This window comes from Amia ocellicauda, chromosome 9, assembly GCF_036373705.1.
Source record: "Amia ocellicauda isolate fAmiCal2 chromosome 9, fAmiCal2.hap1, whole genome shotgun sequence".
In the NCBI taxonomy this organism is placed as follows: Eukaryota; Metazoa; Chordata; class Actinopteri; order Amiiformes; family Amiidae; genus Amia; species Amia ocellicauda.
This window is the reverse complement of record NC_089858.1, coordinates 43,241,635-43,267,573: the sequence shown is the minus strand read 5'-3', so window position 1 is coordinate 43,267,573 and position 25,939 is coordinate 43,241,635. Positions and strand designations below refer to the sequence as shown.

At 39.1% G+C, this 25,939-nt stretch overlaps 2 protein-coding genes across 3 annotated transcripts in view; both read left to right on the top strand.

Moving 5' to 3' along the window:
* golga7 (golgin A7) overlaps positions 1-6,727 on the top strand; it is a 28,344-nt gene extending 21,617 nt beyond the window's left edge. The window contains exon 6 of one of the 2 annotated variants that reach the window (XM_066714557.1): positions 6,514-6,727. The gene's annotated coding sequence lies outside the window, so the exon portion shown is untranslated. Of the gene's footprint in view, positions 1-1,059; positions 3,536-6,513 lie in introns of those variants that run through there. The other variant, XM_066714556.1, reaches the window with a different exon arrangement.
* Positions 6,728-8,917: 2,190 nt separating this feature from the next.
* On the top strand, positions 8,918-25,474 carry r3hcc1 (R3H domain and coiled-coil containing 1). Its single transcript, XM_066712588.1, has 9 exons — positions 8,918-8,963; positions 15,346-15,460; positions 15,922-16,059; positions 16,582-17,143; positions 17,780-17,952; positions 18,650-18,720; positions 19,068-19,163; positions 19,530-19,654; positions 23,911-25,474. Exons 1-8 carry the CDS (start codon positions 8,918-8,920, stop codon positions 19,640-19,642), a joined length of 1,314 nt encoding a protein of 437 aa, XP_066568685.1. The 3' UTR covers positions 19,643-19,654; positions 23,911-25,474.
* Positions 25,475-25,939: the final 465 nt, after the last annotated feature.

Here is a 25,939-nt window from a genome sequence, read left to right as displayed (position 1 = left end):
TCATGACAAAAGTCTGTGCCAAATAAGGCCAGCTGTGATTGATTAAAAAAAAAAAAAAAAAGAGAGAACCTTAGCCGATGACACACAATCAAGGCATGTTGGGATGCAAAGGCATAAACTGGCACACATTAGCAAATCAGGCCCATAACATTGTCAGACACTTCTTCGTTGTTGTTTTTTCCCCATGCACAGTGTAGGCCGCATTCACAGAAACCGCAACGGTAGCTCAATGTTATGTTTTGAGCAAGTGCAGCACAGTGTCATTTCAAGGACTGTGCAGCAGCTCGCTGAATTCACCTTTTGGGCAAAACATTATTTTTCCTCTCTTTCAAGCAAGTCCAAATTCAAAGGGGCATTTGTAGCTGTACGTAATTCATATCCCCCCACCTGGGTGAAAAAAAGCCAGTGGTCAGATGGAGTACATTTCACATGGTGTTTATGCTTTGATTTGATCTCCCTGTGTCAGTTCAACTCTGAATGATTCCAAGTCTGACAACATATCAGAATAAGGAAATCCTAATTAAAATTGCAATTGAGAGAATGGCTTTATGCCATTATTTTATAAATTCCAATCTAAAATGATTGTTTGTCAATTTGTCAGTTAGTCAATGGAGGAGAGGTGTGCTCTGAGCAAAGATGTTAATTTATGTGTACGTTACGCTTTGTCATACCTGCTGCCATAATGCAGGTCAGCAAGCTGGAGGCTTGAGTTTTCTCCAGGCTTCAACAATCTCTAAGGTATAATGGATAAATGTGTGGTTTAATGGGCAGTATAGATTAAACCAGTGGTTTTCAAACTGGTCCTGGGGTACCCCCTGCCCTGCTGGTTTTTGTTCCAACTGAGGTCTTAATTGCTTAATTTAATCATTATTAACCTAACAAAGGAATATACCATTCAATTAAGTAATTAACACATAGGTTGGAACAAAAACCAGCAGGGCAGGGGGTACTCCAGGACCGTATCGAAAACCCCTGGATTAAACTAATCACTGACTCAAATGAAAGGTGCTTACACTTTCAGTTATAATCACCTGTGTTTGTGTGTGTGTTTTCTTGCAGTTTCCTCATGTTAGAAATGCAGCTGGCTGGTTTGGATCTGAATTTCCATTTCTACAGCGATCGATCCCTTTCCTACTTTTTATGCCAACCTTGTCAGCCTTTTCACCTGGTGCCACCTCTCACCTCATCACGTATGCTGCGTTCCTACAGTCTCTTACCTTCTCGTGTACCATCAGTAGGTGACGTGTGCATTCACGTCCTTGTATTTTATTATATTTTCACATTTCCCTTGTCTCTTTGCATTATTTTCTTGACATTAGACATGAACTGTGTATAAATTGAAATGCGCACAGGAGAGGTGGAATTATTTTGGATTCTGTAGATTTGTGATTATCAGCCATCTTTTTTTAAATCCGGTGTCTTCAAAAGAAAAGAAAAACAATGTATTTGTACCTTTCCACTTCAATGTTTATTTTGTAAATTATTTTGTGCCATATAATGTTTTTTTCTATTTAATCTTATCACCTTTTTATATTCTTGTCTTGAACAGAAAGATTAGACAACTGTTTTACAACAAGTGCAACTGTTCAAACAGCATCTCTATCCAGTTAGAATTATCTCAATGTTCATAACTATGTAGGATAAAGCTAATCATGTCATATTACTCTTATTTAAATATATGTATCTACTGACCTGCATTATAATAATGACAATCCTATTGTCTGCTCAGGTGATAAATGGCAAAATATTCAATCACTTATTACCATTAATAATGAGGTTTTAAAGGACAGGAGCCTGGCTGTAAAATAATGATAAATATGTATATTTTTATACTCTGTCAAATAAATCATTGAGAATTTCACTAGTCAGTTTAGCTTTAATAAGCATTTGCCTGGCTTGAACACTTGAACACTACAACAAAACATATGGTGCATTGGGATATCGGAGCTGTAGTTAAGCATGGGTAAGCATATTGAAAGTTTTCTTTCATAAATGTATTCTCTTAAATCCTGATCACAGTTGATTGCTCATGCTATAAAAATGAAACCTATAGCCCCATTCCCATCAACTCAATGTCTCACCTTTCTGTTCATACCACTGAAGTCGAGTCCTTTCTTTCTTTCTAAATATGTTTTGTTTTCAATTGCACATTCTTTTCTTATGTATTGTACCATAATAAATTTAACTTGTGTGTGTGTAATATATATATATATATAATTTTGTTTTCTTGAAGAAACATTCACCCCTGTGTTCACCCCTATTTATGTATCACTGTCTGATCACTCCTCTACTGATTCAGTCCAAGTCAGTCGGTCGGCCTGGTCATGATCCGTTACCCCTTGGGAGGTGGTAGTTTTGAAACTTACTGAAAAAATGTATGAACAGCTGGAAGGGGATGGATGTTAATTGGAGGAGAATTCTCACCCAATGAAAAGGGGTGAATACCATCCTAAAATTGCATTTGAATTGAGTTTAAACAGAAGTCTGTCAGCAGGTTTTAGATTCAACCTAAAATCAGATTCTAATGACCTTTGGAACCATCTTTCATCTATTAAACAAGTGTTTTTTTCTTTCCTGGTTTTCATTTAAGTGAGGACTCCTATCTTCAAGGGCTGCAGATTTGTTGGGATTTAATTCCTTCCAATCTCTACATTACTAAACTGAACAAAGGACCGTGCTTAAGGGATTGTAGAGGCAGTTCCTCATCGTTGACCGCCCCTGCTCTTTGGGAACAAAACACATGATTGTCATATATAAGTCTGAGAAAATTATGTGCTTCTTCTAATGTATATACATAGATTTTTTCATTTTGTTTTAATTCTGCATCCATTCTGCCTGAGGTACAAGGTCTGCATATGTCACGACTTGGAGATAGATTGTGTACAAGCAGCAGAAACTGTACATCTTTTAGTCTATGTGTCTGCAATGCTTCTGAATACAGTTTGAAAATAGTTTTTTGAAAGCCATGTGACCATGTCTAAAATTTTAAATACCTGCTCCTTTTAGACTAAGCACTTCACTAATGATGAACAAATTTGGTTACTGGTGTCACACAGGACAATAACGCACATACTTTTATCAGTGTGGGAAACCTGGGTTCAGATTTAACTCTTTGGGACCTCTGCCCATACAGATCATGACATTTTGATGGTGTTTGGGTTGTGACAACTGAAGCCAATGTATTCCTCATAGTGTCCATAGTGCCAAGTCCAGCAACCTCACTGAGGATTTCAGTTTGTAAGAGATCATACAACAAATGTTTCAACCATCACAACAAATCAAAAGTATTAGAGTGGGATCATGGATGAGGATTGAGCTGAAGCATTGCAAACACTACGTTGAAGAGGGAAGAAGTTGAAACTGTAATACTTTTGGTAAAGTGCATTTAACCTTTTAGGAAAAGTTGGTACCAGGTTGATACCATACATATGAAGTATGTGGGACACATACACTATGTGATTCTGCGTTCTTGTTCAAAAGAGTAACTTGTGTTGAAATAAGTCGAATAAAGCTCATGCTTGAACCTTTTAAGGGAGATCCTTGTATTGGCCTTTATGTATTTGAGTCCCCAGCTCTCGTTTCTTCTATGTGGTATGCTTCAAGAATACAAAAGTGCAGCTACGATCGGACAAAACCTTTGTGATAAAATGTATTGTGTTTAAAAAAAAAAAAGCCTTGAAGACATGGTTTTCAGGGTTCGTTTTAATAAAACGCCATATGGCCTAACGTTTAAAGGTAAGCAGTGCTCCTCAATACCAGTTCAGAGGTAAGGTATTCCACTAGTATAGATGGATCTTGCTCCTGCAGGTTAAGCCTACTACAGGTATATGGGATTGCACAGGGTTCTGTTCAGGTTGTGGTGAACAAAAATAAATTAGCAGTGATCAGAAGATTGGAATCCATGATCTTCATTAGGAACGGTTTCTTATGTTTAAATAATGTTTCATTATATTATCTTATCTACCAATGTGGAAAAGAAAATGACCGCCAAAAGCTCTGCTGTTAAGTTTGATTGGAGTTTTTTGGCAAATGTAAATATGCAAGCTGCGGTAGAATGCAGAATGAAGAATAATTGCTTAGGCTGGAACTCTTGAAACCCAAATAAGGAATTTAATTTTAAAACCCTGAGATGAGCTTGCCAGTCAAAAGAGTATTCAGATCTCAAATATCTGCCTTTACTTGTCTGTTGTTGATCTACAAGCTTGAAGAGGTCAATACTATATTTAATGATTTTGTAGACCAAGTACTGCCTTATTCAGTGGTTTCAGGAAGTTCAGAATCTCAAAGCAGGTAAATTGTATTAGGATTGGATTGGATCTCTGAATTAAGGCATAGCTCAGTTAATGAAAGATAATTTGCTATATATATTTTTTTATTTCTAATTCAGAAAAGTGAATACATAGAGGCAGTGTGTAGATAGGTATCAAACTGCCCATGCATTAGGTTTCACATAGCCGTGTCCTCTGAGTGCAAAACAATCTTGAAACATTACACGTTTGTCATGGTATTTGAGAAATGTGCCTCTTTCAAACCTGTCAAATCCTGCTACCATGATCAAAAAACAACTCATATATAACACACACACACATATATATATATATATATATATATATATATATATATATACACTCACCTAAAGGATTATTATGAACACCATACTAATACTGTGTTTGACCCCCTTTCGCAATCAGAACTGCCTTAATTCTACGTGGCATTGATTCAACAAGGTGCTGAAAGCATTCTTTAGAAATGTTGGCCCATATTGATAGGATAGCATCTTGCAGTTGATGGAGATTTGTGGGATGCACATCCAGGGCACGAAGCTCCCGTTCCACCACATCCCAAAGATGTTCTATTGGGTTGAGATCTGGTGACTGTGGGGGCCAGTTTAGTACAGTGAACTCATTGTCATGTTCAAGAAACCAATTTGAAATGATTCGACCTTTGTGACATGGTGCATTATCCTGCTGGAAGTAGCCATCAGAGGATGGGTACATGGTGGTCATAAAGGGATGGACATGGTCAGAAACAATGCTCAGGTAGGCCGTGGCATTTAAACGATGCCCAATTGGCACTAAGGGGCCTAAAGTGTGCCAAGAAAACATCCCCCACACCATTACACCACCACCAGCAGCCTGCACAATGGTAACAAGGCATGATGGATCCAATTTCTCATTCTGTTTACGCCAAATTCTGACTCTACCATCTGAATGTCTCAACAGAAATCGAGACTCATCAGACCAGGCAACATTTTTCCAGTCTTCAACTGTCCAATTTTGGTGAGCTTGTGCAAATTGTAGCCTCTTTTTCCTATTTGTAGTGGAGATGAGTGGTACCCGGTGGGGTCTTCTGCTGTTGTAGCCCATCCGCCTCAAGGTTGTACGTGTTGTGGCTTCACAAATGCTTTGCTGCATACCTCGGTTGTAACGAGTGGTTATTTCAGTCAAAGTTGCTCTTCTATCGGCTTGAATCAGTCGGCCCATTCTCCTCTGACCTCTAGCATCAACAAGGCATTTTCGCCCACAGGACTGCCGCATACTGGATGTTTTTCCCTTTTCACACCATTCTTTGTAAACCCTAGAAATGGTTGTGCCTGAAAATCCCAGTAACTGAGCAGATTGTGAAATACTCAGACCGGCCCGTCTGGGACCAACAACCATGCCACGCTCAAAATTGCTTAAATCACCTTTCTTTCCCATTCAGACATTCAGTTTGGAGTTTGGAGATTGTCTTGACCAGGACCACACCCCTAAATGCATTGAAGCAACTGCCATGTGATTGGTTGGTTAGATAATTGCATTAATGAGAAATTGAACAGGTGTTCCTAATAATCCTTTAGGTGAGTGTATGTCCTTGTTTGCAAATTAAAAAAAAATGGCGCATTAATAAAACACTATTATACACATAGTGTAAATTAATACACGTGTCCTACTACTCAAGTGTCGTTACACTGCTGTTAGAAAGCAACCTCTAAAGCTAGAACTGTAATAAACGCATTTCTCTCAACTGGGCTGCCGTACAGCGGGGCTCGGCAACCTGTACACGCGAGGGGTGATCACGGGCCCGCAGCACCGGCGAGAGAGGAGCCGACTTTCATTCATATAAAATACGCACCGCCCCCCACACCGGAGAAAACACCGTCTCCTCCCCCCCTCACACCAGAGAAACACCGTCACCCCCCATCACACCGGAGAAAACACTGTGATGAGGATTATTAGGAACACCTGTTCAATTTCTCATTAATGCAATTATCTAACCAACCAATCACATGGCAGTTGCTTCAATGCATTTAGGGGTGTGGTCCTGGTCAAGACAATCTCCAAACTCCAAACTGAATGTTCTCGGTTCTGTTTCCCTTGTGTCTGTTTTTCTTTTTCCCTTCAACGTGGCAGCTGCACACAGTGCAGCCGTGGTTGGTTTCTCACCTGGTTTCTCTCTATTGATTGTTCGCTCTATATCTGCTCTTGCTTTGTGTTTGTCACTCGAGCCTGACTCTAGTCTTGCTTTGTCCAGTTCTCCAGTCCTCTGCCGGTTTGGACTCTGCTCGTCTCGACCCTGCTCTGCCTGTTCCCTCTTCACTGATTGCTCCGCTGCCGACTTATGCCTGGAACTGGTTTTCCCGGGTTCCCGAGCACTGCCAGCCCGAGTCTCTCGAGGCTCGGTGACCCATTATCTGCATTTTCTGTTCATTGCCAGTTTATTCAATAAAGACTGTTAACAATCTCCGCTTCTGAGTCCTCAGTTACCAACCCGACACAAATAGTCAGATCCGTTAAAATTTTTGGAGTGGGCCGTGGAAACTTATGTGTTTGGTTGTGTGGGCCGCGAATTGAAAAAGGTTGGGAACCACTGTTCTAGGTTATGCATGGGTGTGATTTTTAACTATGCATCTCTTCTGCAGCTTTATTAAAAAATCTAAGACTTCTCCAAGCACACACATAGTGTGTGGTTGCACCAGTCCCAATTCAATATCGGTCAGATTTGTTTTGGAGGCAGCCTCAAAACTGAGATTAAAAACAAGTTATATTCCCCATGAGATAATCCTGCACCATAGGTATTTTTTTGGGGGAAAAGTGACACAGGTTTACAGATGGAAAATTAGTAGGAAACCTGTAGTAGTTTTACAATGTAATTCTGTTTCCACTGTCCACACTTAGGTGCACCTCAGCATGTCCATATACCCGTACACCTAAAGATGGCTGCCTGTGTTTCCAAACTTTACATTGCATTCTGTGCAGTGAATGTGAGAAACGAAGGTCAAAACACATTCTCATTCTGGGACACTCTGTATTCTGTGATTAAGTGTTCAAAAACTGACAACTATTCATACTTAACCCTTTAGATTTGCCTGAAGGACTTCTTAGATGCACAAGTGTTTAATATGGACTTTATAAGGAGTACAGGTATGTGACACTTCCGATATTAGCTGCAACAAAAGCCTAAAATGATGAATCGGTAACTGTAGACCCTTTTGTTTATGGTACCAGAAGCACAAAATTAGAAACTGTGATATAGTACAGAATAATCTATTGTTTCAAAGGAAATGCTGCCTCTCTAAGCAAAACGCAAAAGAAAAATACAGGCTAGCAAAAATAGCTTAGATTTCAAAAACAAAGTGTTTTCTCTCAATTCATTAAATTTCACTTTGTCATATCTTTCTAGCCTGAATATGTCCTGAAATGTACTGTTGAATTTCGCTAGCTCACATCTTCATAAAAATTAAAGGTTCATAATGAGTTATAATGAAAACCGTTTGAACATCTCTATATGAAATGAAAGTCACTTCAATTAAAGTCCATAGCTGGTAAACTTTCAATTTATTTGTATGAAAAAGAAGTCTGAGCTTTGCAGTAGTGGACAGCACTATGCAATTATCAAGTGTAATGCATTGTGAAATTGTGAAGGGGACCACGTAAAATCTGAATTATGCATTTAACCAAAGCATGTTTCCATAAAAAAATATGCATTTTAAAACAGGACCGGTTGTTTGCTATGCAATACAACGTAGTATGCAATTATAAGGAGTCGACTGTATACTAAAAAAGTGAATGTCACAGCACTGTAGTCCGATTCAGTCCTTTCTCTGGTAGGATTTTTGTGATCTTTTCAGACACTTTTAAATGTCTTACCGCTCCAAGCAATTGATCCTGTGTGGCACTTTCCGACCATACATTAATATCTGCTCTAATTTCATCGTCTTCCCAAGGTAAACACACATTCTTTCTTGGGAAAAGTTTCTATCTCATCTCCCGCATTGATATCGGCTGCCATTTGTGTACAATTTGTGATGTAACTGTACATCCTCCTAGACCAGTTTGGGACTCAGCGGGTGTGATGTATGCAATTGTGCCTCCTGAAACTAGTTTGGGTACAGGAGGAGCTACAGTGGAAATGCCTGGACTTAACTAGACAAGCCAAGGTGTACCTAAACGTGGCATAATTAGTGTACCCTTTGGGTTTGAGTCGAAAGACCCTAGATTTGACATTAGTCTCATCCTCAAATTGTGTTTTGTATTACTATGCTAGGAGAGGCACAAAATGGCCACCCTAAAATCTACTACATTCCCCAGAGGCCAACAGAGGCAGACACAACATGTGCAGAGTGTCAAACAGGGTTGCAGTGTGCTAAGGAACACAAATACTGGACAATGGAGGACTGGAAATACGTTGCCTGGTCTGATGAATCCTGGTTCCTGTTGTTTCATGCTGATGGGAGGACCAGGATATGGTGAAAATCACATGCGTCCATGGATTCATCCTACTGGGTGTTAACAATGCAGGCTGCTGGTGGTGGTGTAATGGTGTGGGGTGTATTTTTGTGGCACACGTTGGATTCCTTGATTGAGTGGAGCAATGTTTGAATCCATAGGATATCTGTTTCTTTTTTTTTTTTGGTATGTTTGGTCTTTTGCATAAAATGAACAAGCTGAAGGGCAGCAGTGTGGAGAAGGAGGAGGAATCAAGTGTGGAAGAAATATATATTTTAGATTTTTTTCTTTTTTTGCTCATTATATGTTCATTTACAACAGGATTGTAAAAATAATTGTGGCAGTCATCTACTTATGTCAGGTCTAAAGAGTCTCCTGAGAGATGGTGTCACGGTCTCCCCTGCTTCTACCTTAGTTCACCATCAGAGGTCTCCCTCTCCCGAATACTAACTATAGTGCTTCTCCTTCCTCAGTTCAACCAGTTCTTCCACATTCTTTCCTTCCAGGTGCACCTGTTCTGTCCTCTTCTCCTGTCATTGGTTAGTCATTCATTCACCTAGTTCAAACACTCTTTGCTACACAGTATTTAAAACCCTCTGTTTCCTAGCTTCTTCGTGAAGTCTTGCATTCTCTCCTGGATTAATGCTGAGCCTTGTTTCTTGTTTTCCGTAACTGTGTATTTGACCTTTTGCTACCCTCTCTCGTTTACCCCTTTTTGGATCTCCCTACTAGCCTGTTCGCCTGATCAATTGACCTTGGACTGTCCTTGTTAACTCTCTCTCATTTTGCCCTTATCGGATTATCTGCTCCATATCTAAGCCTGCACTTGGATCCTTTCCTTTGGTCCTTGATGACGTCACAGATGGTATATGGCTATCACTGATCTAAGGGGATGGAGATACTTTTAATCTACTTAATTTACAACCTATGAAATAAAGTAGTCTTATTTAATATACTGTTTAATGTTACCATTTAACACATATAAAATAACTAACCAACTCAATTCAGATATGTAAACTTATATGCATATATTTTCCCCTTTTCTCTCTGAAATGAACAGAGATGCTGTCACTCCCTGAATCACGGCAGAGCATTTTACATAGACCTATATATATATATATATATATATATATATAGAAAATATTAATAATATATAATTAATTTAAATCGGCTTATCCAAACACATTTACTATTTTGAATACCTTTTGCCCTGTAGACACCAGGCTAGCCTGAAGGCAGTCCGGGCCATAACTACGTCACGTTTGTACATAACCTTGTTTTGAAATGGAAAATGGCACTGCCCATAGGGGAAAAAAAGTGAGCCAAAACACACACAAAATTATGAATATCTTAAAAATATCTTATCCTGGGTCAGATGCTTAGTAGTATGTGATTGTAATATATAAAACTAACAGAATTTAAATTAAAACAAATGTGGTGCAGTTCCCCTTTAAGTATATGACTGCCACAATTCTATTTAAAAATCAGATTCCTGTTGTAAATGGACATATGATGAGGCACTAAGGTTCCATATTGAAAAGCTGGGACCCTTTGTGATGCACTTCTAGATCCTGACCGTTAGCAAAAACGTGATATATAAATCATCACATAGTGTGCTGTTTATTAATTTTGTTTGCCCCATGCTTAAACAGCTTGAGGGCTCTGGAACATCATTAACCAGGTTCAAACCCTGGCTGTTTCTAGGAAGGTATGTGCTATGAGCAGACATTTCCCTGATCAGCTGTAATCAGAAGTAACCTGTCCATCAATTTTAATCTCCTCAAGACTTTTGTACACATGGTTCTAATGTAGGGTGTCGTGGTGGTATGCAGGGTAGTTCCAGGGTTAAGGATTGGCCCCACGTGGGAACACGGGAGGCGCCGTGATTGGAGGAGCCAGTCACAGGACTGGAGGGCATAAATAGAGGTGCCCCGTTCCCTTGTGATGGAGTAGAAGTTGAAGTGAGGAGTGGGGGAGAGTTGGAGTTAGAGTCGTAGTTATAGTTGCAGTAGTGAGACAATAAATGTGTTCAATAAAGTTCCTGTTCGTGGTTAACCCTGCGTCTTCTCCATTATTCCTGCCATTGTTGGTGAACTCCCACGACGATATGTCAAACAAAAACCCCGGAGTGTTACAATATCTTTGTTTGTTCCATTAATTTGTTTTTACATCTTTTCTTGTTCTTCAGTTTAATCATTATTTTACCATGTATTGAAATGTCTTAAAAAATGTATCATATATGTTTTTACACAGTCCCTGGTGTAACTACTAAGTACATCTTTAATGCACGCAGACACCATAGCTATATATTTTACTTCTATTCTTCAATTGTTAGTGTTGGCTATTGATTTGTTTCAGAAATCTGGGACTTGCAAGTGTCTGATATAATAATCCATTATTATTATTGTTACTCTACTACTACTACTACTACTACTACTACTACTACTACTACTACTACTACTACTACTACTACTACTTTTTATGAGTTTTCATTACATTTCGAGTGTTCCAAGACCATTTGCAGTTTTGGCAGAAGGATTAATAATAAGCTTCAGGGGACACAGAATGAAAATGTAAAACTCTATAGGTGTCTTTGCATTTGAAGTTAAAGCACAGAGGAAATAAGAGGCCTTTAAAACCACAGAACCCGAAAAACTTTAAATTATTATAGTCAATTTAGTAATAGAAGCAATCCAGAACTGTCAATAATTAGTGTGTATTCTTCACAGTCACTATTTTAATTGAGAATTAATCATGGAGTTTTGTATTTATTTAATTTTGTATTTATTTGCTAAAGGAGCTTTTTGAAAACATGTATTCAACATTAGGTAGGTACTTTTTGTGCTAGGAGAAAATGATGTGTCTTGTGAAATTACAGGTAGTAGTCACTAGATGGCACCAGATGCCATTTGAGTTAAAAAAAAAGTTGCACTATAAAGTTTAATAAGTTTAAATTTAAATTAAGCAAAAGTGGATTAAAGTGGTCAGTTAATATGCAAGGATCAAATAACTGCCACAATTACAAGCCCCAAATGCTACATTATAATTAAAAAATAACAATATAATGCAATAAATACATATCAACAATGTATTAATAGAGTAACACATTGATGCAAAACAAGAAGTTGTGATAAATATACTACTTTATTCTTTATTTGTTTTATTTTTCAGGATTCGGGGGTGGTGGTCGTGGGCCGCAAGTGGATGCACTTTGGGCCGCAGGTTGCCCACCACTGGATTAAGTCATCCATTGACTTAATTCCATTGACTGATCCATTGCCTGAACATGGCATTAATTGTATTTTGCTAGTCTGCGAGGCCTTTATCCATCTGCAACAAGGATATATGTGTGGTACTGACCTGGGATACAAAAAAAGTTTTAGAAAAGAATAGGAAATCACTCTTAAACATTGTTGCTGGATTCTTCACTTTGATTTCAGTTATGTTGATGAATTTGAACTATATTCTATATGAGAGGGAAATGAAAAGCAATACATTCTAGCTTCAGTCTGTAAATATATTCCTCAAACGTTTATTTTAATTAGCTCCTTTGTTTTTAAATAAGTGAAATGTGCCGGTAAAAAATGTTAAAAAATGTATTTTCTGTATTCGTTCATTTGAAGTCTTGTCTCCGCCTGAACGCTAGGGTACGTGCCTCACTGCAATATGAGCGCAGTAGAAGGAGAATGACCCTCCTGTCTGTGACGACTTTGCTCTTTGGTGGTAGATTTGAAGCGACTGAGTATTTGTGTTTAAGTCACAAATCAAAGCAGTGCAACATTATTCCCACACAATTACAGTGACAGAAGGTGAGTTGAACGCTATGGTCCTTTTAACTGAATCTGTAAGCATCGATTTAATAAAACTAAAAGCCAGTATCATGAATCAGTTGCTGTCAGACATCGCTGGTGCCGCTGACAACATGTCTGGTGCGGCACACTTGAGATGTTTATTAACGAAGGCAACTTTGTGTTGGCAGGTGTATTTAATATTGCGCTATAATTAAATACATGCACATTGTGCTAGGTTATATACAGCCTGCAAAATACTCTATACCTTAGTTAGCTATGTCAAAACAGTTCATGAACTCTCACGTTTCGACAGTTTATTATTTTTATGATTAAATCATAATCAACACCTTATGTCTGGAGCAGGGGCGTCATGTAGCTAAATGTTTTGCGGGGGCACAGTCGGAAAAAAAAGACAATTCTTACAAATGGCTAGTACTTAATATTTTTAACTACATTATAGAGTATCCTATGTTTTTTAAAATGTAAGTGTACTTTAATGTACTGCTCTACACACATATTAAGTAGTATTGCTCTGCTGTTTTTGTTGTACTCCAAGCACTGGTATTTCTGATACCAGTTACTGTTAAAACATCTTCGCTTGGGGTTCGCGTAATGTTAGGCATCTCACACTGCTGGAGTGGGACCCTTTCTTATATATTTATCTCTTGCCAGTCGATCTTTTGGCACAATTCAACTTGTCTCTTTTTAAAATAAAAATAAAAATCCTTAAAAATGGTGTGCATACTGTATTGTACAAACTATAAGAACAATTGAACAAAAATACATTTTATAGCAACTGAGATTTTTAGTCCCACTAAACCAGGGATGCGAACCTTTTTTGAATGGAGTGCCCAAAGTCTGCTTTGTATACTTTGCTAAGTGCCAAAGGGTGCCAATAATAAATTACGGGTATAAAAGTTTATACAGGGGCTAAACGGCATTTTTTTTTAACCAAGATATAATGTATTTGTTGTAATTAATTTATTAAGCAAACATGCCAACAAAACAAACTGCAATACAGAAAAATCTAAAAAGTATAGACAGATAGATCCCACCCACCCGCCACCTGCATCCATTGCCAACCTCCCCCAAACCTTGAACCCACCCTCTTATCCCTCTGTAGTCTGGAGAGCAAGTGCAACATCTGCTAATGGGAGTCTGCTGCAGAATATGAAGCTGAATGAAGCGAGGCACATATTCTTCCCAAAAAAGAATATAAATATGCAGGTTCCATTTTTGCTCACAGATTATTGTCAATTTAGACATAAAAAGCAATAGTAATTGCACTTCACTAGCTCGATCATTTTTGGAATATGTCCCTTTTTATGTTGGACAATGAGAAACTATAAATTCATTCAAATTAAATCAAGCAATCTTAATTGTATATAGTGGAACACCATGCCAAAGCATGTCACAAGAATAAATAATAAGTGCATCATACAATGAATACATCATTTATATGTTGCAGTATTGCTACAGTTCAGTAAAATGCATGAATTGCATTTCATCATGCATTAATTTTGAGGAGTATGATGCTAAAGTACATTTTAAAAACCCATTAAAATGAGCCAATGAGCCTTGGCCGCCCATGACCCTGTTGCTGGTTCACCACTTTTCCTTCCTTGGACCACTTTTGATAGGTACTGACCACTGCAGACCGGGAACACCCCACAAGAGCTGCAGTTTTGGAGATGCTCTGACCCAGTCGTCTAGCCATCACAATTTGGCCCTTGTCAAAGTCGCTCAGATCCTTATGCTTGCCCATTTTTCCTGCTTCTAACACATCAACTTTGAGGACAAAATGTTCACTTGCTGCCTAATATATCCCACCCACTGACAGGTGCCATGATAACGAGATTATCAGTGTTATTCACTTCACCTGTCAGTGGTCATAATGTTATGGCTAATAGATAGTGGTACCAAGCATTGTTGCAGACCATGTACACCCTTTCATGGAAACGGTATTCCCTGATGGCATTGGCCTCTTTCAGCAGGATAATGCGCCCTGCCACAAAGCAACAGTGGTTCAGGAATGGTTTGAGGAACACAACAACGAGTTCAAGGTGTTGACTTGGCCTCCAAATTCCCCAGATCTCAGTCCAATCGAGCATCTGTGGGATGTGCTGGACAAACAAGTCCGATCCATGGAGGCCCCACCTCGTAACTTACAGGACTTAAAGGATCTGCTGCTAACGTCTTGGTGCCAGATACCACAGCACACCTTCAGAGGTCTAGTGGAGTCCATGCCTCGAAGGGTCAGGGCTGTTTTAGCGGCAAAAGGGGGATACACAATATTAGGCAGGTGGTCATAATGTTATGGTTGATCGGTGTATATTATACTATAATAAGTAGTTGTCATTCATTTAAGCAACAAATACTGAATGTACACTCAAATAATAATAATTATATATAATTGTTTTGTTTAACTTGTGATTTATTGCCAATGACAAAATACACGTTATTTTCCAAATGGAGCCAATTACGTAATTGAAACACAAAGTATGTGCTTTTTAAAGGGAAGCTTTATTTTATTTGAATACATTTTTTTATTAAGGTCTTGGTTTTTGACCACATTGCCTCATATTCAAAATCAGATTCTGTTGGAACCGGGCATGATTTCGGTTTAATTGATCTTGAGTCGTTTAAGGTATTTAATGAATATACCATTCAGGTTAAGCACTTTAATCTCAGATCAAATGGCAAAAACAATGCCACACCGCAGCAACCTTTTCTATTTCGATCATTGAGTTAAATGTCCTGAAACAGTACAAGCAGTACCTCTTTTGTTGGGTTTGTTTCTTTTTGTTGGTGTCAGTTAAAATAATTTCTTCTTTTCTCAACTGTAGGCACCCTGGCGTTTTCTTACTTTGACAGCTGTTACCTTCCGAAGCAAGAAAATGAGTTTGTTCATAACATTTTGGAAGAGTTGGAAACCTTTCTACAGGGAAACGATGAGAAAAGGTAAAGCAGAACAACACAGACAGACAGACAGACAAACAAACCCTGGACTGAGAAATACACACAATATATTTGTGCAGCTTTCATCTACAGAAAGATTTGTATTTCTTAAAGTACACTGCAGTTAACCAAGATGGGGAATGTTCCTGTAGAGCTTGGAAAGTAAATAAAGAACAATTACCAGTTGTATTATTTTTCTCCTTAAAATTTGCCCTTAAGTTATTCTTGATTGAAGGGTGCTTGACACATTGATTAACACATTTAAGTTAATCAGCGTATGTACAGGTGAAGCTGCTGTATTAAATATTTAATGTATTCAACACTATACAATATATACTACTAGCCACAATTCTTGAAAGCTTTGATGTCTGTAATTGTAGTACTGATACTGACTGCAGCTGTACAAGATTTAAGCTTGACTGATAGCTAAAGCTGAACTCTTGTCTTCCCATCTCCATCTCCAGTGTGTTGCTGTTTCCTCCTCTTCCCAGCCGACTTCGTTTCTTGATCCACAAAACCACGGAGAGCTACCCCTCTCTCAGCACATTCTCTGTGGGGGAAGGCTGGAGTCGGAGGGCAGTTGTCTGTTATGATCACCTCAGGTAACCAGACTTGGCACAGGAACTTTCAGCTAAGCACAGCATGAAATTCAAAGGACCACATGCAGTCATGTTCAAAACAGATTGACACCCCCAGCATTTTAAACAGTTATTCAGTGTTATAAATTAAACTACACCTGATCACTTGAGAGTGTGTTAAACGGTGATTCAGCACAGAACTCAATTGGAGTGGAATCCTGACTGCTTTCGAAAAATGAGAATATCCCTGCAAAATCAGCTTTGCAGTTTCCATTTACTCAATGGCTGGCCACTGCAGATTAATATCCTATTATACCCTGTTTATGTCCTCCTCTCCTACTGCAACACTGTGCGATTCACAGAAATGAGCACTGTTCTATTTATCCAAGGTTAAGAGATGTATTTTTCTGCACTTGCATTAAATAGATGTTGCATAAGTAATAAGTGTATTCGACAAATTAAACTTTTCTTCTACTAAGAAAAGTAATCAGACAAATTAAGAAGAAGAATAACCTATAATACAATTATTTTCCTTTCTTCTCATAGGCTTACACTACAGGATAGTCCTGACACAGAATCTGGTTTCTATGAGATATCCCCAGGCAGAGACCAAACAATGGAACACATAAGATGCAACCACCTGGATTCAAGGCGCAGCAAGCGGCCAGACAAGGCAATCTATATTCCCAAGGCCATGCGAGCAAAACCACTAAAGGAGACCCAAGGAGAATGTGTGGAAACCTTGAGCAGGTTCAGTTTGGACTCTTCTGGAGACATCTCGAGTCTCTGCACCTCCAAGGACTCCTTTGCAGAAACAGATCAGAGATGGAAAAATTCAGTCAACTGCCAGGAAAGCGATGCTACATCAAAGACCGATCAGGATGTGTCGTCCAACTGCAGCAACGAATCCCTCCGCGAGCAGGAGGCAGCTCCGCCCCCTGCTAAGGGGATTGACAACCACTGGGCTCCTTCCTTGGACCAGACTGTCTCGTACTTCATGGGCATGTCTATAGATGACCAGCAAGATGACAGTGAGAGTACAACAGCAGAGCCTGCCTTCAGGCCTCCAGTGCCACCCAGGGAAGAATGGGGAGATCTTACCAAAGAGGTGTGATACACAACACATTTGTTGGAGGCTCTATGTCCCAAATGGCTCCCAAAGTCAAATGTCCATTGAGTAGTATGTCATTCAAAAAGGCATATATTAACCACTTATATTAACCAATCTTCCTTATGAAGATTAGGATTATATATGTCGATTGCCTTTATCACATTCTGGAGTTCAACTTTGAATGATTAGGAATTATCGAGTCCGATGTCTGGAGTGTCAGGTGATAAGAAATGTACAGCATGAGAAGACAGTTACAGGATGACTTGCATTTGGCTTGCACCCCTCTGCCTGAAACATCCCCCCTTACCAGTCGTTAAAATAGGGTGGGGTTTCTAGCTTTGAGAGATGTAATGCAGAACCTTCCCATAAACAACTAGAAGAAACCAGAACGGGCTGCTCCAGACGTCAGGCACAGAACAAACAGAACAGAACATGACACATCAAAACATATTGAGCATCATAGGAGTAATTAAGAAATACTCTATTGGAGTCTCACAGTGTTGCAATACTTCAAACCTTTGCAATCACCAGCAAATCCAAAATGAAACCTGCCATATGGTTTGTGAGTCAAATGGGTTACAAAATAATACATATATATCCTGTTGTATGTTTCCACCTTCCCCCAAATTTCAGATCACGGCACACCTGAAAGAAACCAACGTTACCATTGAAGTTGTCCGGAATGACTATTCTTCCTATGAGAATGTGTGGGTTGACCCGCAGGAATTTGGACATGTTATAGAAATCTATGACTTCCCTACAGTGCTAAAAACTGAGGATCTGCTGGATGCCTTTGCAGCATTCAGGTGACTATGCAATTCAGATGTAACAGTGCTGGCAATTTAATATATGAGAAGACTGTAGCAGGATGACTTTCAAAAGCTTTTTAGACCAGTGTAACATTTTGCTTCACTTTATACCCAATAGATCATTCAAATATATACACCGATCAGCCATAACATTATGACCGCTGACAGGTGAAGTGAATAACACTGATAATCTCGTTATCATGGCACCTGTCAGTGGGTGGGATATATTAGTCAGCAAGTGAACATTTTGTCCTCAAAGTTGATGAGGACAAGGTGGTGGCCTGGTCTGATGAATCACGAGTTCAAGGTGTTGACTTGGCCTCCAAATTCCCCAGATCTCAATCCAATCAAGCATCTTTGGGATGTGCTGACCAAACAAGTCCGATCCATAGAGGCCCCACCTCGCAACTTACAGGCATTAAAGGATCTGCTGCTAACATATGGTGCCAGATATCACAGCACACCTTCAGAGGTCTAGTGGAGTCCATGTCTTCACGGGACAGGGCTGTTTTGGCGGCAAAAGGGGGACCTACACAATATTAGGCAGGTGGTCATAAAGCTATGGCTGATCGGTGTATATTGGTAAATGAAAGCATATGCATTTTGACTTATTTTAATATAAGTTACAGAAGTTTTCTGGTCTATAGTCCTCTGTCTTTTGTTCATGTTTGGAAGTATTTCTTTCTCTCAACAGTGAAGGAGGACTGAAGATCAAATGGGTTGACAACACTCATGCTTTGGGAGTATTTTCCAGCAAGTCTGCAGGTATATAAATGTGCAATTTGGGATGGAAAGATTTTGCGATTTGTCTTCTGCCATCCCCTGTTTAAGAGTCAGAAGAAATATATTGTTCATGAAAACTGTTGAAAATCTCAGCACAGGGCCCTTGTGTGGGACTTAATATGAGAGAGCCAAAAAAACTATTTAATGTAGCCATGTAAATATATGAGAATATATATTTTAAGCATCGTATGTATCTAATTAATACAAAGATAGAATAGCTTTATGAATCCCCAGTTAATAAACTACAATAATAATGTATATATACTTACAGTGACTTGGAAGCAAAACACTTTCACACTACTGTGTTACACTTGTCACTTTGTGTTCAGCACTGCAGGCACTCTCTATTCAGCACCCCTTGTTGAAAGCTCGCATTTTGTCCGAGGGGACGAAGAAATCAAAGGGAAAAGCACTGAGACGAGCAGGTATGGAGTCAGTATTTTACATGCATATTCAAGGTTTCAGTAGCAAGCAGAGTACAACCTAGATCTACCACAAGTAATTCCACAAACATTTCCACACAGTTGTGGTACAAAGCAGGGATACAAAACAATGAGTTTAAGAGAGATCCACACTTTTTCTCTCAGTTGTAAAAAAGCTCAAAAGGTGTAAACATAGACTCACTGAATCATCAGCATTAGAGCGTTAAGATGTTTCATACCTTATCCCAAGGCACGTTCAGATTCAGGATAACTGGGACAGACGAACACCCTGCAACAGACTCAAGGAGTTCAGCAATAAAGAGTAAATGGCTGTGGAGCTGAATGTTTTGTTTTGCTGTTGTTGTGCAGAGTTTATCCAGCCTGTGAAGGAGAGACCACGTACAGATGCTGTGGTGGCAAGGAGGATGGTGACCAGAGCCCTTGGCTTACAGAAGAGGATGTCCCGCAAACCACAGGACTGAAGCTCTGTGAAGGTACAGTATGGTGGACATGGTGTGCTGAAACAGTGAATCTGACAGTGTGCAGAAGGTCAATGGGGTTGCAATAAAACCAGACCTATACATCGAGACAGCTCACCCAAACACTTCTGTGGAGTTCAGACTGATTCAGAAGTAACGGTGCCCTGTTTAGCAGAATTGGTTTGAGGTTTTCAGGTGAAGATTTAGATTTCACAAAAAAGCTAACTGGCTATCGGAAACATTTTAAGATTTTTAAGTACAACAAAAACAAACAAAGCAAACAAATATGTAAAATAAATTAACAAAATAATGACAACAGAGATATCCTTACACACAAGACAGATATTTGCTTTGGAAAATGTTAGTCAAATCCCTGACTTTGCTTGCTAAAACAAATGAGATTGTTAATCAAAGGTAGAAAACGATTAGCAGTGCTGAATGATGTGGGATGATGTGTTGCCCCAATATGCAAAAAAAATTATACTGAAAAAGATGGCTGGTGACAGTGTTATTCAAGAGTAAACTTGCACACTGGATCCAATGTGTCATTTGTAGTCCATCATCTGAAAGTTGGCCACCGAGGACATTAGATCCATTAAAACCAGATACACAGCCTTTCCTCTTCTTGCACTGGTGTACGTCTCACAAGCTGTGCCACTGTTTCTTTACCTCCACAAATAAAATTATTTAAAAAAATCATAACAGAAATGAGCACTGTTCTATTTATCCAAGGTTAAGAGATGTATTTTTCTTCACTTGCATTAAATAGATGTTGCATAAGTAATAAGTGTATTCGACAAATTAAACTTTTCTTCTACTAAGAAAAGTAATCAGACAAATTAAGAAGAAGAAATGATGGACAGGAAATGATGGGTATTAATAAAACATTAAGGGATGCACAGTTTAGGAGAGATGGGGAAAATCGAAGAGGTATAGTGGGATAGCATTATATGTCAGAAATGACATTGAGGCAGAAGAACTCAAATTAGATCCTGCTAACGAAATGGAATCATTGTGGGTTAAGTTTTTGAATAAAATATCTGGACGATTAGTGGTAGGAGTTTGTTACAGACCACCCAATTCAGATATTCAGAAAGATGTTGCATTGTACAATGTAATCAGGACTGCATGTAGCAAGGATGTGGCTGTTATACTACTACAACAGCAAGAGGTCAATAAAGGAGGAACTGAAACCGTTAAAGGCCAAAAATTGAAGTATCTTGGAAAATGAACAAGATGTGGCAATTGTTCTAAATGAGTATTTCACAGAGGTTTTTGCAAAAGAAAAAACGGATAACATGCCACAGGTTAACAATTAGTCCAGTCAAACCCTAAAAGAGATCAGGATAAATGAGGAGGAGGTACTAAAGGGACTAGCAGAATTAAAAACAAACAAATCACCTGGGCCAGATGGTATATTTCCAACAGTACTTAAAGAAACGAGGGAAATGATTTTTAGGCCGCTAACTCATATATTCCAAATGACACTTGGAACAGGGGAAGTGCCAACTGACTGAAAGACAGCAAATGTCATACCAGTCCACAAGAAAGGGGACAAAACTGAGCCAGGAAATTACAGACCAATCAGTCTCACTTGCACCACCTGTAAAATGTTGGAAAAAATGATTGGACAGAAATAGAGGAACATCTTAACGAAAACCATATCCTTGGAGATAGTCAACATGGGTTTAGATGAGGCTGGAATAAGTCTGGTTGCTCTCCTCTGAACTGCCTCTAGAGCAGCGATATCTTTCTTGAAGTGTGGTGCCCAGAACTGTACACAGTATTCCAGATGAGGAACTAGTGCATTGTACAGCCATAACATTACTTCCCTTATTCTAAATTCTACAGTTTTGACAATATACCCTAACATGCTATTTGCCTTTTTTATTGTTTCCCCACATTGTTTGGATGGAGAACCGCAGGTGAAAAATGGGCAAGCATAAGGATCTGAGTGACTTTGACAAGGGACAAATTGTGATGACTGGGTCAGAGCATCTCCAAAACCGCAGCTCTTGTGGGGTGTTCCTGGTCTGCAGTGGCTGGCCCATGTGGTCCAATCCAACAGATGAGCTACTGTAGCTCAAATTGCTGAAAAAGTTAATGCTGGTTCTGATAGAAAGGTGTCAGAACACACAGTGCATCGCAGTTTTTTGCGTATGGGGCTGCGTAGCCGCAGACCAGTCAGGGTGCCCATGCTGACCACTGTTCACTGCCGAAAGCGCCTACAATGGGCACGTGAGCATCAGAACTGGACCACGGAGCAATGGAAGAAGGTGGCCTGGTCTGATGAATCACGAGTTCAAGGTGTTGATTTGGCCTTCAAATTCCCCAGATCTCAATCCAATCGAGCATCTGTGGGATGTGCTGGACAAACAAGTCTGATCTAATGAGGCCCCACCTCGCTGCTAACGTCTTGGTGCCAGATACCATAGCACACCTTCAGTGGTCTAGTGGAGTCCATGCCACGACAGGTCAGGGGTGATGCAATACTAGGCAGGTGGTCATAATGTTATGGCTGATCGGTGTGTGTATATATATATATATATATATATATATATATACAGTGAGGGGAAAAAAGTATTTGATCCCCTGCTGATTTTGTACGTTTGCCCACTGACAAAGAAATGATCAGTCTATAATTTTAATGGTAGGTGTATTTTAACAGTGAGAGACAGAATAACAACCAAACAATCCAGAAAAACGCATTTCAAAAAAGTTATAAATTGATTTGCATGTTAATGAGGGAAATAAGTATTTGATCCCCTATCAATCAGCAAGATTTCTGGCTCCCAGGTGTCTTTTATACAGGTAACGAGCTGAGATTAGGAACATTCTCTTAAAGGGAGTGCTCCTAATCTCAGCTCGTTACCTGTATAAAAGACACCTGTCCACAGAAGCAATCAATCAATCAGATTCCAAACTCTCCACCATGGCCAAGACCAAAGAGCTGTCCAAGGATGTCAGGGACAAGATTGTAGACCTACACAAGGCTGGAATGGGCTACAAGACCATCGCCAAGCAGCTTGGTGAGAAGGTGACAACAGTTGGTGCGATTATTCGCAAATGGAAGAAACGCAAAATAACTGTCAGTCTCCCTCGGTCTGGGGCTCCATGCAAGATCTCACCTCGTGGAGTTTCAATGATCATGAGAACGGTGAGGAATCAGCCCAGAACTACACGGGAGGATCTTGTTAATGATCTCAAGGCAGCTGGGACCATAGAAAACAATTGGTAACACACTACGCCGTGAAGGACTGAAATCCTGCAGCGCCCGCAAGGTCCCCCTGCTCAAGAAAGCACATGTACAGGCCCGTCTGAAGTTTGTCAATGAACATCTGAATGATTCAGAGGAGAACTGGGTGAAAGTGTTGTGGTCCGATGAGACCAAAATCGAGCTCTTTGGCATCAACTCAACTTGCCGTGTTTGGAGGAGGAGGAATGACCCCAAGAACACCATCCCCACTGTCAAACATGGAGGTGGAAACATTACGCTTTGGGGGTGTTTTTCTGCTAAGGGGACAGGACAACTGCCCCGCATCAAAGGGACGATGGACGGAGCCATGTACCATCAAATCTTGGGTGAGAACCTCCTTCCCTCAGCCAGGGCATTGAAAATTGGTCGTTGATGGGTATTCCAGCATGACAATGACAGAAACCACAGAGCCAAGGTAACAAAGGAGTGGCTCAAGAAGAAGCACATTAAGGTCCTGGAGTGGCCTAGCCAGTCTCCAGACCTTAATCCCATAAAAAATCTGTGGAGGGAGCTGAAGGTTCGAGTTGCCAGACGTCAGCCTCGCAACCTTAATGACTTGGAGAGGATCTGCAAAGAGGAGTGGGACAAAATCCCTCCTGAGATGTGTGCAAACCTGGTGGCCAACTACAAGAAACGTCTGACCTCTGTGATTGCCAACGAGGGTTTTGCCACCAAGTACTAAGTCGAAGGGGTCAAATACTTATTTCCCTCATTAACATGCAAATCAATTTATAACTTTTTTGCAATGTGTTTTTCTGGCTTTTTTTGTTATTATTCTGTCTCTCACTGTTAAAATACACCTACCATTAAAATTATAGACTGATCATTTCTTTGTCAGTGGGCAAACGTACAAAATCAGCAGGGATCAAATACTTTTTTCCCCTCACTGTATATATGTATACATATATATATATATGAGAGAGAGAGAGTGAGTGAGTGCGTCTATTGTCTTATTCTCAAATTCTGTACCAATGATAGGAAATGGCTTACATTTTCTGTTTTTCTGTTTTTACAGAAACCTGGCTGAATGACAGTTTTCATCGATATCAAGACCTGTGAACACTTTTGTGATATTTCCCCCCCTCTTAACCTCTAAATGCAGAAACACAATCCAGTGAAAATCATTGTCTGAAGTGAGTAACACCCTCTTTTTCAAAAGCACCCCAGAGACACTTTGAGCCTCAAGACTATTCAATTGGCTGCTGCACTAAATACTGTTAAGGGGCTGCAAAAGGAAACAACATAGAAAACTTTTCAAATGTAAATTCCATATTTAAAAATGTATGTGAGAAGCACTGTGAAACAGCACATTAATGCTCTTACAGCACATTAACAGCGAGCCAGAAAACTATTTGTGCGCGTTCGTGTTCATGTTCGTGTTCGTGTGCGTATACTGGATTCAATGAAAATACACATTGGATCGTTTTGCTATAGTGTTGTAAAAATTTTATTAAATTAATAATTAAATACAGGAATATTACCAGTGGTTATTTTGCCCAATAGTATTAGTATGTTTTGTTGTTGTTGTAGTTTCATGACAGAATGTTTTAGCTTTCCTGAATTTCCTTTTCACTCAATTTAAAAGAAACTATTTTATTGTTTTGTGAACTGTATAAATGTTTTTCACAGTACTTGGGATAAATCCAGCCTTCTTTTTTAAAGTCATTTTGACACTTGAAGGATTCTTCACTTACATCATTGCCACTTCCTGTACTTCTGAAATAAATCCTGTAAGCACTTGTCTTACGAAACACCACCAACAAAAAAGTTTCAAATACTTAATTTGATCTTAAAACCAAGGTTAAATGAAGACTCTGAGCAATTCAGAGCTTTTAATCCACTAAATTAATCAGATATTTTGCTACTAAAAACATTTTGCAGGAGAATGTAGAATAAACCTGATTAGGAGGAGACCTATTCTTCAGTATGAATTGTCTGCATGCCATCTCAAATTAGCCTAGAGAGCAATCCACATAATCTTGAAACAGCTTAAAACATTGATTCATTGATTGAAACATTGATTGGTCAACCTTGGTCTTCAGGAATCTCTGTCTTTTCTATTATTCATTGCAACTGAGCATTGGTATACCTAGGACCCCTGAATCAGTTAAAAGATCTATTTGATTCATTACTTTTTTCAGAAATGTTCTTCGCCCCTTAAAAAGTTGAAAAGGGATTATATATAGTACTGACCCTTTACTAATTGCTGGGTTTTATAACTCACCCAATAAATAGGGTTTATTGATTCAATAGCTAGGTTTCTTGAATGGGAAGCCCCTGGGAAACGCAATTTATATTTATTGAAGAAGTTGAGAGACTGAAATTATTTGGTAATAGTACATCCATCTCTGAGAGCACAGAATAAATTAAGAAAATACAAACATAAAATAAATCTAATTAACAAAATTACTCTTTAAAATGTTCATTAAGTCTCAGAACTTGAGATGATTTGAATGAAAACAAAAAGAACATGCATCTCTCATGCAAACTGAGTTGTGTGTGTATATATATTAATGCTGTTTCTGAGAAGAAAAATGTATTCATTATTTGATGAATTGTAAATAAATCAATAACCGTTATCTGTTGTCTTTTTTTTGTGTGTGTAAAACCTTTTCAGGTCAAGTGGTAGTTTTCATTTGTTGAGTAGCAACAATACATTCTTATGAAGGCTGTTGTGTTTTTGGATGTTTTACAGAGGAATTCAGAATTAATAATGTAAAGGTCAGAACACACACTCCATCCCCATCCAAACGAGAAAAGAACGAGGTATTAGTTTGAGTACAAACTACAACTTATTAGACAAACTTGGATAGAAAATTGGATAGAAATTTAAAGAGTTATGATAATGTATTAAAAATAACAATTCTCGAACCCAAGTAAATGTTTTCCCGCTACTTTGCATTGTCAGTGTCTCCACACAGCAACAGATCTTATCATGGGTGGTATCATTTGAAGTCTCTAATTTCCAAGTCTATAATAATGCCAGAGATATTAATAGATATGTCTCAACCCACATGTATAAAGAGATATCCTAACTGTCATTA